Source organism: Pseudophryne corroboree, chromosome 4 (genome assembly GCF_028390025.1).
Source record: "Pseudophryne corroboree isolate aPseCor3 chromosome 4, aPseCor3.hap2, whole genome shotgun sequence".
NCBI classification, from domain to species: Eukaryota; Metazoa; Chordata; class Amphibia; order Anura; family Myobatrachidae; genus Pseudophryne; species Pseudophryne corroboree.
In genome coordinates, this window is record NC_086447.1 from 355,524,722 (window position 1) to 355,537,994 (window position 13,273).

The window sequence follows — 13,273 nt, forward strand, 5'->3', positions numbered from 1 at the left end:
CTTCGATGGGCGGAGAATCACGTGCTAGCACTGTCAGCAGTGTTCATTCCGGGAGTGGACAACTGGGAAGCAGACTTCCTCAGCAGGCACGACCTCCACCCGGGAGAGTGGGGACTTCATCAAGAAGTCTTCACACAGATTGTAAATTGCTGGGAACTGCCACAGGTGGACATGATGGCGTCCCGCCTCAACAAAAAGCTAAAAAAATATTGCGCCAGGTCAAGGGACCCTCAGGCGATAGCTGTGGATGCACTAATGACACCGTAGGTGTACCAGTCGGTTTATGTGTTCCCTCCTCTTCCTCTCATACCCAAGGTACTGAGGATAGTAAGAAAGAGAGGAGTAAGAACTATACTCATCGTTCCGGATTGGCCAAGAAGAACTTGGTACCCAGAACTACAAGAAATGATCTCAGAGGACCCATGGCCTCTGCCTCTCAGACAGGACCTGTCACAGCAGGGGCTCTGTCTGTTCCAAGACTTACCGCGGCTGCGTTTGACGGCATGGCGGTTGAACGCCGGATCCTAGCGGAAAAGGGCATTCCGGATGAAGTTATTCCTACACTGATAAAGGCTAGGAAAGACGTGACAGCAAAACATTATCACCGTATATGGCGAAAATATGTTGCTTGGTGTGAGGCCAGGAAGGCCCCTACAGAGGAATTCCAGCTGGGTCGATTCCTGCACTTCCTACAGTCAGAAGTGACTATGGGCCTAAAATTAGGATCCATAAAGGTCCAGATTTCGGCCCTATCTATTTTCTTTCAAAAAGAACTGGCTTCACTGCCTGAAGTTCAGACGTTTGTTAAGGGAGTGCTGCATATTCAGCCCCCTTTTGTGCCTCCAGTGGCACCTTGGGATTTTAACGTTGTGTTGGATTTCCTGAAATCACACTGGTTTGATCCACTTAAGACCGTGGAGCTAAAGTATCTCACGTGGAAGGTGGTCATGCTGTTGGCCTTGGCTTCAGCTAGGCGTGTGTCAGAATTGGCGGCTTTGCCATGTAAAAGCCCGTATCTGATCTTCCATATGGACAGGGCAGAATTGAGGACTCGTCCCCAATTTCTCCCAAAGGTGGTATCAGCGTTTCATTTGAACCAAGCTATTGTGGTGCCTGCGGCTACTCGGGACTTGGAGGCTTCCAAGTTGCTGGACGTAGTCGGGGCTTTGAAAATTTATGTTTCCAGGACGGCTGGAGTCAGGAAAACTGACTCGCTCTTTATCCTGCATGCACCCAACAAGCTGGGTGCTCCTGCTTCAAAGCAAACTATTGCTCGCTGGATCTATTGCACGATTCAGCTGGCACATTCTGCGGCTGGACTGCCGCATCCTAAATCAGTAAAAGCCCATTCCACAAGGAAGGTGGGCTCTTCTTGGGCGGCTGCCCGAGGGGTCTCGGCTTTACAGCTTTGCCGAGCTGCTACTTGGTTGGGTTCAAACACATTTGCTAAATTCTACAAGTTTGATACCCTGGCTGAGGAGGACCTTGAGTTTGCTCATTCGGTGCTGCAGAGTTGTCCGCACTCTTCCGCCCGTTTGGGAGCTTTGGTATAATCCCCATGGTCCTTACGGAGTTCCCAGCATCCACTAGGACGTCAGAGAAAATAAGAATTTACTCACCGGTAATTCTATTTCTCGTAGTCCGTAGTGGATGCTGGGCGCCCGTCCCAAGTGCGGACTCTCTGCAATACATGTATATAGTTATTGTTCACTAAAGGGTTATTGTTATGAGCCATCCGTACAAGGAGGCTCAGTTGTTGTTCATACTGTTAACTGGGTATGGTTATCACAAGTTGTACAGTGTGATTGGTGTGGCTGGTATGAGTCTTACCCTGGATTCCAAATCCTTTCCTTGTTGTGTCAGCTCTTCCGGGCACAGTTTCCCTAACTGAGGTCTGGAGGAAAGGCATAGAGGGAGGAGCCAGTGCACACCAGATAGTACCTAATCTTTCTTTTAGAGTGCCCAGTCTCCTGCGGAGCCCGTCTATTCCCCATGGTCCTTACGGAGTTCCCAGCATCCACTACGGACTACGAGAAATAGAATTACCGGTGAGTAAATTCTTATTTTTTTTTTTAAACCTAAAAAGGGCAGACTGAGTGTACAGATACAGTATATTACCCTTTCTCGGGTCCCTGCCAAATGTGCTCAGAGGAGTGAGTGGCCACACAGTATGTAAGGAATAGTAAATATTGCAGAAAAGGATGCATATTGTCCAGGAGGGGTCCTTTACTATGACATATCACTCACACAGAGCCGGCCCTAACCAATATGATGCCGTAGACAAGATTTTGGCTGGTGCCCCCTAGCACTGCCGCTAGTTCTGCAGGAAATGCCTGGCATAAGTCAGCTGGCAGCTCTGCTAACGTCGGGTGCCTTTTGTTTATGAAAAATCATCTTATTTCCATTGCTATGTCACTAGAATGCACACGCAGCTTCTGCTGATTAAAATGATATGCGGCATGCCTATATTCCGTGTGTGACTGTGGCTGTATCTGCATACAAAATTCTACATTACAGTGATTTCCAGGAATACACACAACGTAGCATTTCGTATGCAGATACAGCCGCACAGAATATAGGCATGCCGCATATAATTTTAATCAGCAGAAGCTGCTTGTGCCCCTAGGCATTTGTCTAGTTTGCCTATGCCTAAGGCCGGCTCTGCACTCACATGTTTTAAAGCACGGTACAGTAACTTGTATGTGCTGCAGTCAGGTCATGCTTCAGGTTAGACGCTTGAGCTCTGCATCATGCTGGAGGTAAAACACGTACAGTCCTGTGTCAAACATCTCCCCTTGCTTCTCTCTTTAACTCCTTCATTGCAGCCATTGGATTTTATCTGTGATAATAACAAACAAGTTTGTCTACTGAAAAGCATAAGACAGAATCTGAATTTACCATGTGTGTTTGTAATTATATTTAACAGCATTAAGAATAGTATTTTAAATGGACTAATTGCTAATTGATGTTTTCCGGTAATATTAATAATGCTTACATGATTCTTTTGAGACAAAGGGCTAAATTTACTAAACATCATTTTTGGGTTTTTTGTTGTATTTCTTTGGGTTTTGCAAATGACCAATGACTAAAGTCAAAGGGGGTGATTCAGACCTGATCACTGGGCTGCAAACTTTGCTGTCCTGCGTTTAGCTAGTCCCCGCCACCAGGGGGTGTGTAAATTCGCCTGTGCAAGTGTGCGATCCCATGTGAACACTGAGCTGCAAAAATCCACTGTGTGCAGTATCTGCGCAGGCCAGGACTTACTACTACAGTGCGATGAGAACAGGCTGATTGGGGCCAGAGCTGACGTCAGACACCCTCCCTGAAAACACTTGGACACGCCTGCGTTTTTCCGGACACTCCCAATAAACGGTCAGTTACCACCTACAAACGGCCTCTTCCTGTCAATCACCTTGCGAATGCCCGCGCGATCGTATTTTTCGCACCATCCCGTCGCTGACTGGCGATGCCCTTTGTTGTTGTCTGATGCGTGTGCGCATTGCAGTGCATACGCATGCGCAGTTAGTACCTGATCGGGTCTGAATCACCCCCAACAGCAATGAAAAAATGACCAAAAGCCTTACTTTAGAATGTTTTGGAACATTGGACCAACAATTGATTATTTTACTTAGACAAGAATTTACTACAGATTTACTAATGGTCGGTTTTGAAATCTACCGAACCTTGAAGGCAAACCCGCCCACACAATAGACCTGTGGGATAGATCTGTGCAGGCTTCTTTAGGTTAAAAAGCAAAGAAAGAGTTAAATTCAAGTAATAAAAAAAAGTGTTCTTTCCCCAAAATAAGTAACCAACCCTTTGGTCTCAGCCTGGGCTGATACTGGAAAATAGGGGGAAAAACGTTGTGGGGTACCCCCTATCCACTAACCAGTACCGGGCTGAACCAGGCGGGGGGCTGACCGTATAGCAGGGGGAGACACAGCGTGGGGTCTCCCTGCCATAACAGCAACCAGACCCACACTGGTCAGTCCAGTACTGGAATTCCTCTGGAAGTCAGGACCCCCCCCCCCCCAATAAATAAATAAATAAATAAATATATAGTATCCCCCCTCCTGAGGAATCCCCAGGCCTGAGCTGAAAGCTCAGGGCTCTTCCCCACAGGCCAGGTGGGTGCAGGGTTGATGGTTAAAGAATAGATAATATTGTTCTTTACAGGCAGATTAATGGGCCAAGCAGCCCTCCCCCGGCATGGCGGTACTTGTGGAACAACAATTGCCAGCATGCCCAAACATTAGGGGTGTGTTGGCACCTGTAAAAAAATTATTAAAATAAACAACTTTCCACATAGACTGTTGTAGTTAATTATATACTGTATGTAAAAGAAACTGCATACTGACCGAACCCTTGGATGGCCTCTTCTTCGGTTCAGTTAGGCATCCATAGGTCTTGGTCAAATAAAAAGATGAAAACACGAGCCCCACAGACAGCACTGTACATATTGGACAGTGCAAGTCAAAATGACAGGTCACCAGGGGACACTGGGCCTAATTCATGTTTGTACGCAACTGCTGATGTTTACGCAAGTGAGCGTTTAGCTGCAGACTTCATGTGCAGAGATTGCACTGCGCATGTGTCAAGGTGCCTTTGCGATCACGCTTACACTGTGACTTTTATCATAGACTGATTGACAGGAAGAGAACGTTTGGGGGATATAATGGGCAGTGGCAGCAAAAACGCAGGTATGTCATGGCCACTTTCAGGGTGTGTATCTATACTTGGCTGTGATCATATACGAAGAGAAACATGGCTCCTGCGTCACTACTGCCGCAACAAGTCTGCGTAGCCATATGGCAACCCTAACAGTCGATGTTCCTCTTTATTGCATATAGGGGCTAATTTAGTAATGATTGCAAATTCTGCAAATTAGCAGAATTTGCAATCCTTTGGATCACATGCTGGGGGATGCCCATCGCAGGACAAGGCCGCCCAGCATGCTGACCGCCGCCTCCCCCCCTTTAATGAAGCAGAAATTGCGACTGCATCGCAATTTTTGCTACATTGCAGAAATTAGGGATTCCTCCTGCGGGTGCAGCTTAGCTGCGCCCGCAGGAGACTTGCCATCCAGTGCGACTCCATCACAGGCGTGCACTCCCGGTGTGACTAGGCGATCCATCCGCCTAGCCCCGCCGGGAGTGCACAGAGATTCTCCCATTCTAGTGAATGGGGCGTATCTCCGTCACGGACGCATGCGCGCCCCGGACGGAGACGCTCTCCCATTCTAGTGAATGGGGCGTGTCTCCGTCAAGGACGTGCGAACGGAGATGCTCTAGCGATAGGTACGCCCAGGCACAGACGGAGCCACGATTAGCGTGGCTCCATCTGTGGGTTTCGTGTTTAGAATTGGCAACAGTGGTGTGATCATCTGAGTTTACGTACAAAAACATATTGGTAGTACAGACATTTCACTTCAGCATAAGGACTTCACAAAATATTGGCTAGAATAGTTATCAAGATTACCTTGGAGTGATGGGTCAGAAGTCTTCTGATGTCTATGTAAGTTAGGTCTACTGAACATTATTTACATTAATCACAGACTGTGTTATGGCATTCTCCAGTAGGTATTGTGAGGACAGGCAGAAAAGAATACCCCGCAAATGTTATGGAGACTGTCATACATACCTATGGCAGGGGAGTACAGATGCCTTTTTATACATCTAGCCTGAAAATGCCATGCGAGCGAGCTGCGCTGAGTAGTGTAGCCTGTATTCTGCATCGTTTAACAAATATGCGTCTCTAAATTTAGCACCTCTACGATCAGTTTCTCTGACATGCGGGGGGACGCCCAGCACAGGGCTAGTCCGCCCCGCATATCAGGCCTTACCCCCCACCCAGCCACAAGGGTGAAAAAGCATTGCATGCTTTCACACCCTGCGCTGGCAGGAGGCTACCCGCTGCGTCACAGGTAACAGCGGCACCGCAACTGCGCCAACGGCGTTCTAATGCCATTGTCACGCCCCCTCCGCCCCATTTTCACAGCAATAGCGTCTGAATAAGGTCCTAAGTTTATAAAATGATAAGCAGCATTTGTTGACAGGAACAATAAAGGAATTTATAGAAAACTAATTGTCAAAACACTTTTGAGCACTACTGCACAATGTAACAAAATTGCAAGGTGTACTTTTGTAATGTTCTGCCATATCGAACTTCTTTTTCATTATATCCTCTATTCTGTATCTTTCTCACCCTTCTTTTCATCATACAGTTTTTGTTGTGATGGATAGAGTTGTTGCAGCTCACTTTGCTCAGCATCCCTGTACTGGTCCCTCCCTCCTTTTTAGTGCCATGTATATGCATGGATGTGGGGGTGGGTCTGCCCAGCAGATGTGCTCTCGGTGACTGCCTCTGGATTGGGAGTCTCTGCTCAACCTTCACTAATCTGCAGTGAGAGGTGGAGACAGAGAGGAGCTGCTGGCACTGATAATAGAGGGAGGGTGTATGTTGTACCCAGGAGTGGGGGTGAAGCTGCAGTGCAGAACTGCAACAGCCTTTTGCATGGTCAGTCATAAGCCTTATACAGATGAACAACCTGGAATGACTTTACAGATTGGACTAATATGCTATGAGTGTGCCCTAATGGATTACTCCTTGTGTCAAGCATTGAAGGGCACATAACAAAACTGTCAACTGCATCTCTCCCCGTCAGGACAATAAGTCTTGCTGCTGTGGATGCTTCGTTTTTTTCTTCTTCAGGGTCATATAGGATGTCTCTCATGGCACACTGTAAAGTGTCAGTGAAATAGGATGCTTCCTACCCTGTTTCATCTTCATTATTATACTCAGTGTCCAGCGTGCCCTTGATAGAGGAAGCACAGCTGCAATGCCCAGAACTGAGCTTCTAGCATCTGTCTGATTCAATGCCTGACTACTTGATAAACATGCAGCCTTTGTGCACTAATAGCTGCATCTGTGCACACTCATAGCACACTGCTGGTGCTGTGAGCCCTCTTCCCTGCACACTTTCTACTGTCTCTCTGACAATGCTTAACCTCCTGACAGTAACAAGATGGAAATCATTTCCAGTGAAAGGAAAATGCATGAAGCCAGAGCTCATAGTTAGCAGCATGTTTCCCTAGTGGAAACTCTTTTGCCATGTGAGTAGCAGTGAGTATTTAATCTCACGGACTACGTACCTCCAAATGTGCATCATATCTTCTATGTGGCTTCTGCTTCGGTGACATCCCTATGCCAGACTTCTCTTACAAGACTCCCAGGATAACATGGGGGAAAAGTCTGACTATCAGAGGCTTCCTAGCAAGGAGAGCAAAGAAGACAATGAGGTAACACAACTCTCTATGTTTGGCTTTCAGAAATGATGGGGATTGCGATGATGTAATATAATCTGTTTATAGCATTTAAGGGTTAAATGAAACAACATCTGACCTTCCTATTAACCCACGTGTGATGCACTCTACATCAACATTGAATGCAGGACGCACAGAACAATAACTTTGCAGTCTCCCAGCATTCTTTGGAAAGAGGCATGTGTGTTTAATGTCAGTAACAAAGATGAGTTTATTACATAATTCATTTCGGAATAGAGTGTTTGTCCTTTTTTTTCTTTCTACTATTGATTACATAATTCATTTCGGAAAAGAGTGCTTATGTTTTTTTTTTCTTCCTACTATTGTGTTATCTTTTGGACAGTTTTTTTTTTTTGTAACCACAGCTACTTGTTATGCTGCTCCTATCATGCATGAGACTTTAAATTCTTCTCTAGTTGCCCTGTGGTTTCTATGGCAACTCTCCACTTGCCATCTATTGGTTGGTTGATGTTTTTGCAGTGACAGCCAACTGGAGAATAGTGTAAACTGTCGCCACATGGTGTTGATGCATTTTATGTAACATTAACCCTTTCCTGTTACAAAAGCCCTGATTCAGTTGCATTTTGAAAGCATTAGTCTTCAAGAGAAATACCTGCAAATTATATGCACTAATGAAATGTGTATTTTTCCCCTCAACCTTTATTGTTAGTGTAGTTTGATTTAGGGATGTATTGCATTTCATATGTAATTATTTTGGCATCAAATAATATTCTTTTTTACAAAGCGCCGAATGCAGCCTTTGTACTGCTACTGTGTTGCTCGGGCTGCTGATGAGATGTACAATAAATGTGGTACCTTTGGCGATCGAGTTCTGCTGACAGCCTATTGATATCTGCCTATCTGTTTACCTCTACTTGCAAATTATTCATATACTCATCACATTAGGACTAGTGCATGTTGCTTTCAATGGGAAAATAGAATGGTCCTTTTAGTTTGTGATTTTAGTCTTATCAGAACTATCATGTCATAACATAGGACTTGATTCAGATGTAGCTGGAGAAGGCATTGCAAGGAAGCAGCAGCGATGCACTAATATGGTGATGCAGCAGGAGGCATCTGATATAAGTAGATGCCTACTGCTTGCATCCTTGGACATCAAGTCACCTGGCCAGCTGCGTGACCCATGGGGTCACGCAAGCCGGCCACCGCAGTTCCTACAAAGAGGCCGGGAAATCTCTGTCTTCTGACAGAGATCCTGGCCTAGGTACTCCCCCAAATGACGGCTGACACACCTCCATTTTGGGAAACAGCTGCCATTGCCGTCCCCTCCCCGCCCTCAAACAGCAGCAGACTGTCAATCACTGACAGCCTGCAGCTGTAGCACCGAACATTGATTCTTTGCGCTATGTGCCACAGATAGACGGGATTTGAATTAATTCCATAGTGCAGACAATCATTTTACAGTCTGCAAACCCACAAAACCTACTAAACTGCTATAGTATACAGTACGGAGTGGTTTTTTTTTTCATGGTACTCCTGTAACAACCGTCACTATGGAACCTTATCCTAAATTAACTAATAACAAATAAAAAATTTTCTTTAAGTTCAGGTCCTTCCTTAAGAGCCACTAGCTACTAGTTATTTATCAGACTGGCCTTGTGGCCCTGTGCTGTACAGGCTGTGGCTGTAGGCTCATATGGCAGAGGGGACCACACATTGGCCCTCATTCCGAGTTGTTCGCTCGGTATTTTTCATCGCATCGCAGTGAAAATCCGCTTAGTACGCATGCGCAATGTTCGCACTGCGACTGCGCCAAGTAACTTTACTATGAAGATAGTATTTTTACTCACGGCTTTTTCTTCGCTCCGGCGATCGTAATGTGATTGACAGGAAATGGGTGTTACTGGGCGGAAACACGGCGTTTCAGGGGCGTGTGGCTGAAAACGCTACCGTTTCCGGAAAAAACGCAGGAGTGGCCGGGGAAACGGTGGGAGTGCCTGGGCGAACGCTGGGTGTGTTTGTGACGTCAACCAGGAACGACAAGCACTGAACTGATCGCACAGGCAGAGTAAGTCTGGAGCTACTCTGAAACTGCTAAGTAGTTAGTAATCGCAATATTGCGAATACATCGGTCGCAATTTTAAGAAGCTAAGATTCACTCCCAGTAGGCGGCGGCTTAGCGTGTGTAACTCTGCTAAATTCGCCTTGCGACCGATCAACTCGGAATGAGGGCCATTGTATGTTCTCCTGCTGTAGTGTTCCCAGCCAGGCCTAGCAGTGACTAGTGCTGCTTTTTCAAGGGGCCCCTGCGCTGCCACACTAAGCTAAGTCAGTCTTGGTTGGGGCCACAGTGGCACAAAGGGGAAACTATTTAAAATTTACTTATTATTATTTTAAATGCAGCAAACATGCTGGAAAAGCCCCGCCCACTGCACATTACTAGCAGATTGGCCTCTAACCCTCCAAGTTGCCACACATCCTATTACATTGCGGCAGTAGTCTGATACATCCTCCAATTTAAGAGAAAAATACAGCCTGGGAATTTCAAGCAATGGATGACCCTATTTCCAATATATTTTATAAAGCTTTTGTCATATGACCATATGTAAAGGCTACATACTGTACATTCATAGCAATGCAGGTGTAAATGATCATTGATACACATTGGTACTGGCTATCACAAATCATACACATTTATAATTAGATTCATCTGAAGATGCGTCCAGCTCAGAAACGGTAACATTTCTTTCAGCATATATCTGGCAGAAAGTGGGTACACTTAATCCACATGATAGCAAAGAGATATGGCTAGACAGTGTTCCTAGTATAGGCCTGATTCAGAGATGGACGCATTAGCACAGTAGTTGCGTCTGTAGACTCCGCTACTGTGCTAACAAATGTTAAGGCTACAGGAGTAGTCATGTGTAAATATATGCCTCCTGCATGCCTGTGTGATCCACTGCTGCCCCCCAACACACAGCATCGGATCACTTGCGTGAACAGGTTACTCAGGATGGCCAGGCTGTTCAGACGTCCGGAAGACGCAGACACTTACCTCGGTACTCCCAAGAAAATGGGATGACATGCCACCATTTTCAGTAACACTGCCCAGCGCCACTCACTTCCCACCCCCAAACAGCCGCCGCTTGTCAGTCAGACTATGGGGTATATGCAATTCACGGCGAATCGCGGCAATTTTTCGCCGTTTTTTAATTCGACTAAATTCGCCAGGTGAATTCCGGAAGGTGGCTTCCGGAATTCACCATATTCAATGAAAAACGGATTCGCCAGAGTCGCGGGCGAAAATCGGCCGATTTGGCGGATTTTGCCGCGATTTTAAAAAACGGTAAAAAACGGTAAAAACCCGAAAAAAAAATGGCGTGGGGTCCCCCCTCCAAAGCATAACCAGCCTCGGGCTCATCGAGCTGGTCCTGGTTCTAAAAATCCGGGGAAAAATTGGCCAGGGATCCCCCGTATTTTTAAAACCAGCACCGGGCTCTGCGCCTGGTGCTGGTGCCAAAAATACGGGGGACAAAAAGAGTAGGGGTCCCCCGTATTTTTAACACCAGCATCGGGCTCCACTAGCTGGACAGATAATGCCACAGCCGGGGGTCACTTTTATGCCGTGCCCTGCGGCCGTGGCATTAAATATCCAACTAGTCACCCCTGGCCGGGGTACCCTGGGGGAGTGGGGACCCCTTCAATCAAGGGGTCCCCCCCCCCCAGCCACCCAAGGGTCAGGGGTGAAGCCCGAGGCTGTCCCCCCCATCCAATGGGCTGCGGATGGGGGGGCTGATAGCCTTTTGTGATAATAAAAAGATATTGTTTTTTCCAGTAGTACTACAAGTCCCAGCAAGCCTCCCCCGCAAGCTGGTACTTGGAGAACCACAAGTACCAGCATGCGGGAGAAAAACGGGCCCGCTGGTACCTGTAGTACTACTGGGAAAAAAATACCCCCAAAAAAACAGGACACACACACCGTGACAGTAAAACTTTATTACACACTACCGACACACACATACTTACCTATGTTGACACGCCGACTGCCACGGTCTCCGACGATCCGAGGGTACCTGTGAAAAAATGATACTCACCTTCCAGCGTCCAGAGATAAATCCACGTCCAGAGAGATAAATCCACGTACTTGTAAAAAAAAAAGAAAACGCAAATACCCGCTCCATACTGGACTAGAAAGGGGTCCAATGCTTTCACATCAGACCCCTTTCTCCCGAATGCCGGGACATCACGTGACTCCTGTCACTGAAGTCCCTTCAGCCAATCAGGAAGCGCTACTTCCGTGGCGCTCACCTGATTGGCTGTGCGCTGTCTGTACTGTGACAGCACATCGCAAAGCCGCTCCATTACTTTCAATGGTGGGAACTTTGCGGGTAGCGGTGGGGTCACCCGCCGGTCAGCCGCTGACCGGCGGGTGACCTTACCGCTAGCCGCTAAGTTCCCACCATTGAAAGTAATGGAGCGGCTTTGCGATGTGCTGTCACAGTACAGACAGCGCACAGCCAATCAGGTGAGCGCAACGAAGTTGCGCTTCCTGATTGGCTTAGAGACCTTTCTGTGACAGCTGTCACTGACAGGTCTCATTCGTGGAAAGGTGTCCCATGTGTCAGCATGGGACCCCTTTCAGTCCGGCATGGAGCGGGTGTTCGGTTTGTTTTTTTGCCAAGTACGTGGATTTATCTCTGGACCATGGCTGAGGTGAGTATATTGATCTTTTCTTTTCAGGTATCCGTGGATTCTACATGGAGAAGAGGACCGATGTCGGCGTGTGAACATAGGTAAGTATGTGTGTGTCGACGTATGAAATAAAGTTTTACTGTCGACGGTGTGTGTGTCCTGTTTTTATTTGGGTATTTTTTCCCCAGTAGTACTACAGGTACCAGCGGGCCCGTTTTTCTCCCGCATGCTGGTACTTGTGGTTCTCCAAGTACCAGCTTGCGGGGGAGGCTTGCTGGGACTTGTAGTACTACTGGAAAAAACAATATCTTTTTATTATCACAAAAGGCTATCAGCCCCCCCATCCGCAGCCCATTGGATGGGGGGGGACAGCCTCGGGCTTCACCCCTGGCCCTTGGGTGGCTGGGGGGGGGAACCCCTTGATTGAAGGGGTCCCCACTCCCCCAGGGTACCCCGGCCAGGGGTGACTAGTTGGATATTTAATGCCACGGCCGCAGGGCACGGCATAAAAGTGACCCCCGGCTGTGGCATTATCTGTCCAGCTAGTGGAGCCCGATGCTGGTGTTAAAAATACGGGGGACCCCTACTCTTTTTGTCCCCCGTATTTTTGGCACCAGCACCAGGCGCAGAGCCCGGTGCTGGTTTTAAAAATACGGGGGATCTCCTGTCAATTTTTTCCCCGCATTTTTAGAACCAGGACCAGCTCGAAGAGCCCGAGGCTGGTTATGCTTTGGAGGGGGGACCCCACGCCATTTTTTTTTATGATTTCACCGTTCCAGCATAAAAAAAAAAAATAATAATATTTTAAAAAATATATAAATAATATTTGTGCCTCCAAAAAAAAAAAAAAAGTACCTAATCCCTTCTAATATAAATAGATCTGCTATTCCCCCCCAAAAAAACACAAAAAAAAACATGTTTAAATTTTTTTTATTTGTTTTCACCCTCCAAAGTGTGGCGGATTGAAAATGACGAATTTGCTGTCTAAAAGCACTGCTGTCGAATTTCCAAACTTGAATTGAATATGCTTTGGTCGAATTGCAGCACTTGTATCATTGCAGAAAAGTCGAATTTGCAAAAATTCGAATTTCAAAAAGTCGAATTTTGAAAGTCCGTTTTTTGGTCGGAAAGCACTGAATTGCATAGGCGATTTTTTTTTTTGGTCGAAAATGACCCGAAATTCGACAATTTCGGGAATTCGACCGCAATTGCATATACCCCTATGGCTTAGGGAGCGCTACATGCGATGAAATAGGACCAGTTCTGCAGGTGCACAGATTGGGTCCTGTGTATGCGCA

At 46.8% G+C, this 13,273-nt stretch overlaps 1 protein-coding gene across 2 annotated transcripts in view; it reads left to right on the forward strand.

Annotated features, from left to right (window-relative positions):
• TNK2 (tyrosine kinase non receptor 2) overlaps positions 1–13,273 on the forward strand; it is a 544,303-nt gene that overhangs the window by 252,106 nt on the left and 278,924 nt on the right. The window contains exon 1 of one of the 2 annotated variants that reach the window (XM_063916517.1): positions 6,449–7,298. The exons of the other annotated variant lie outside the window; for it this stretch is intronic. Coding sequence (XP_063772587.1) covers positions 7,239–7,298 — 60 coding nt within the window. The 5' untranslated portion in view covers positions 6,449–7,238. Of the gene's footprint in view, positions 1–6,448; positions 7,299–13,273 lie in introns of those variants that run through there. 2 annotated transcript variants of the gene reach the window in all.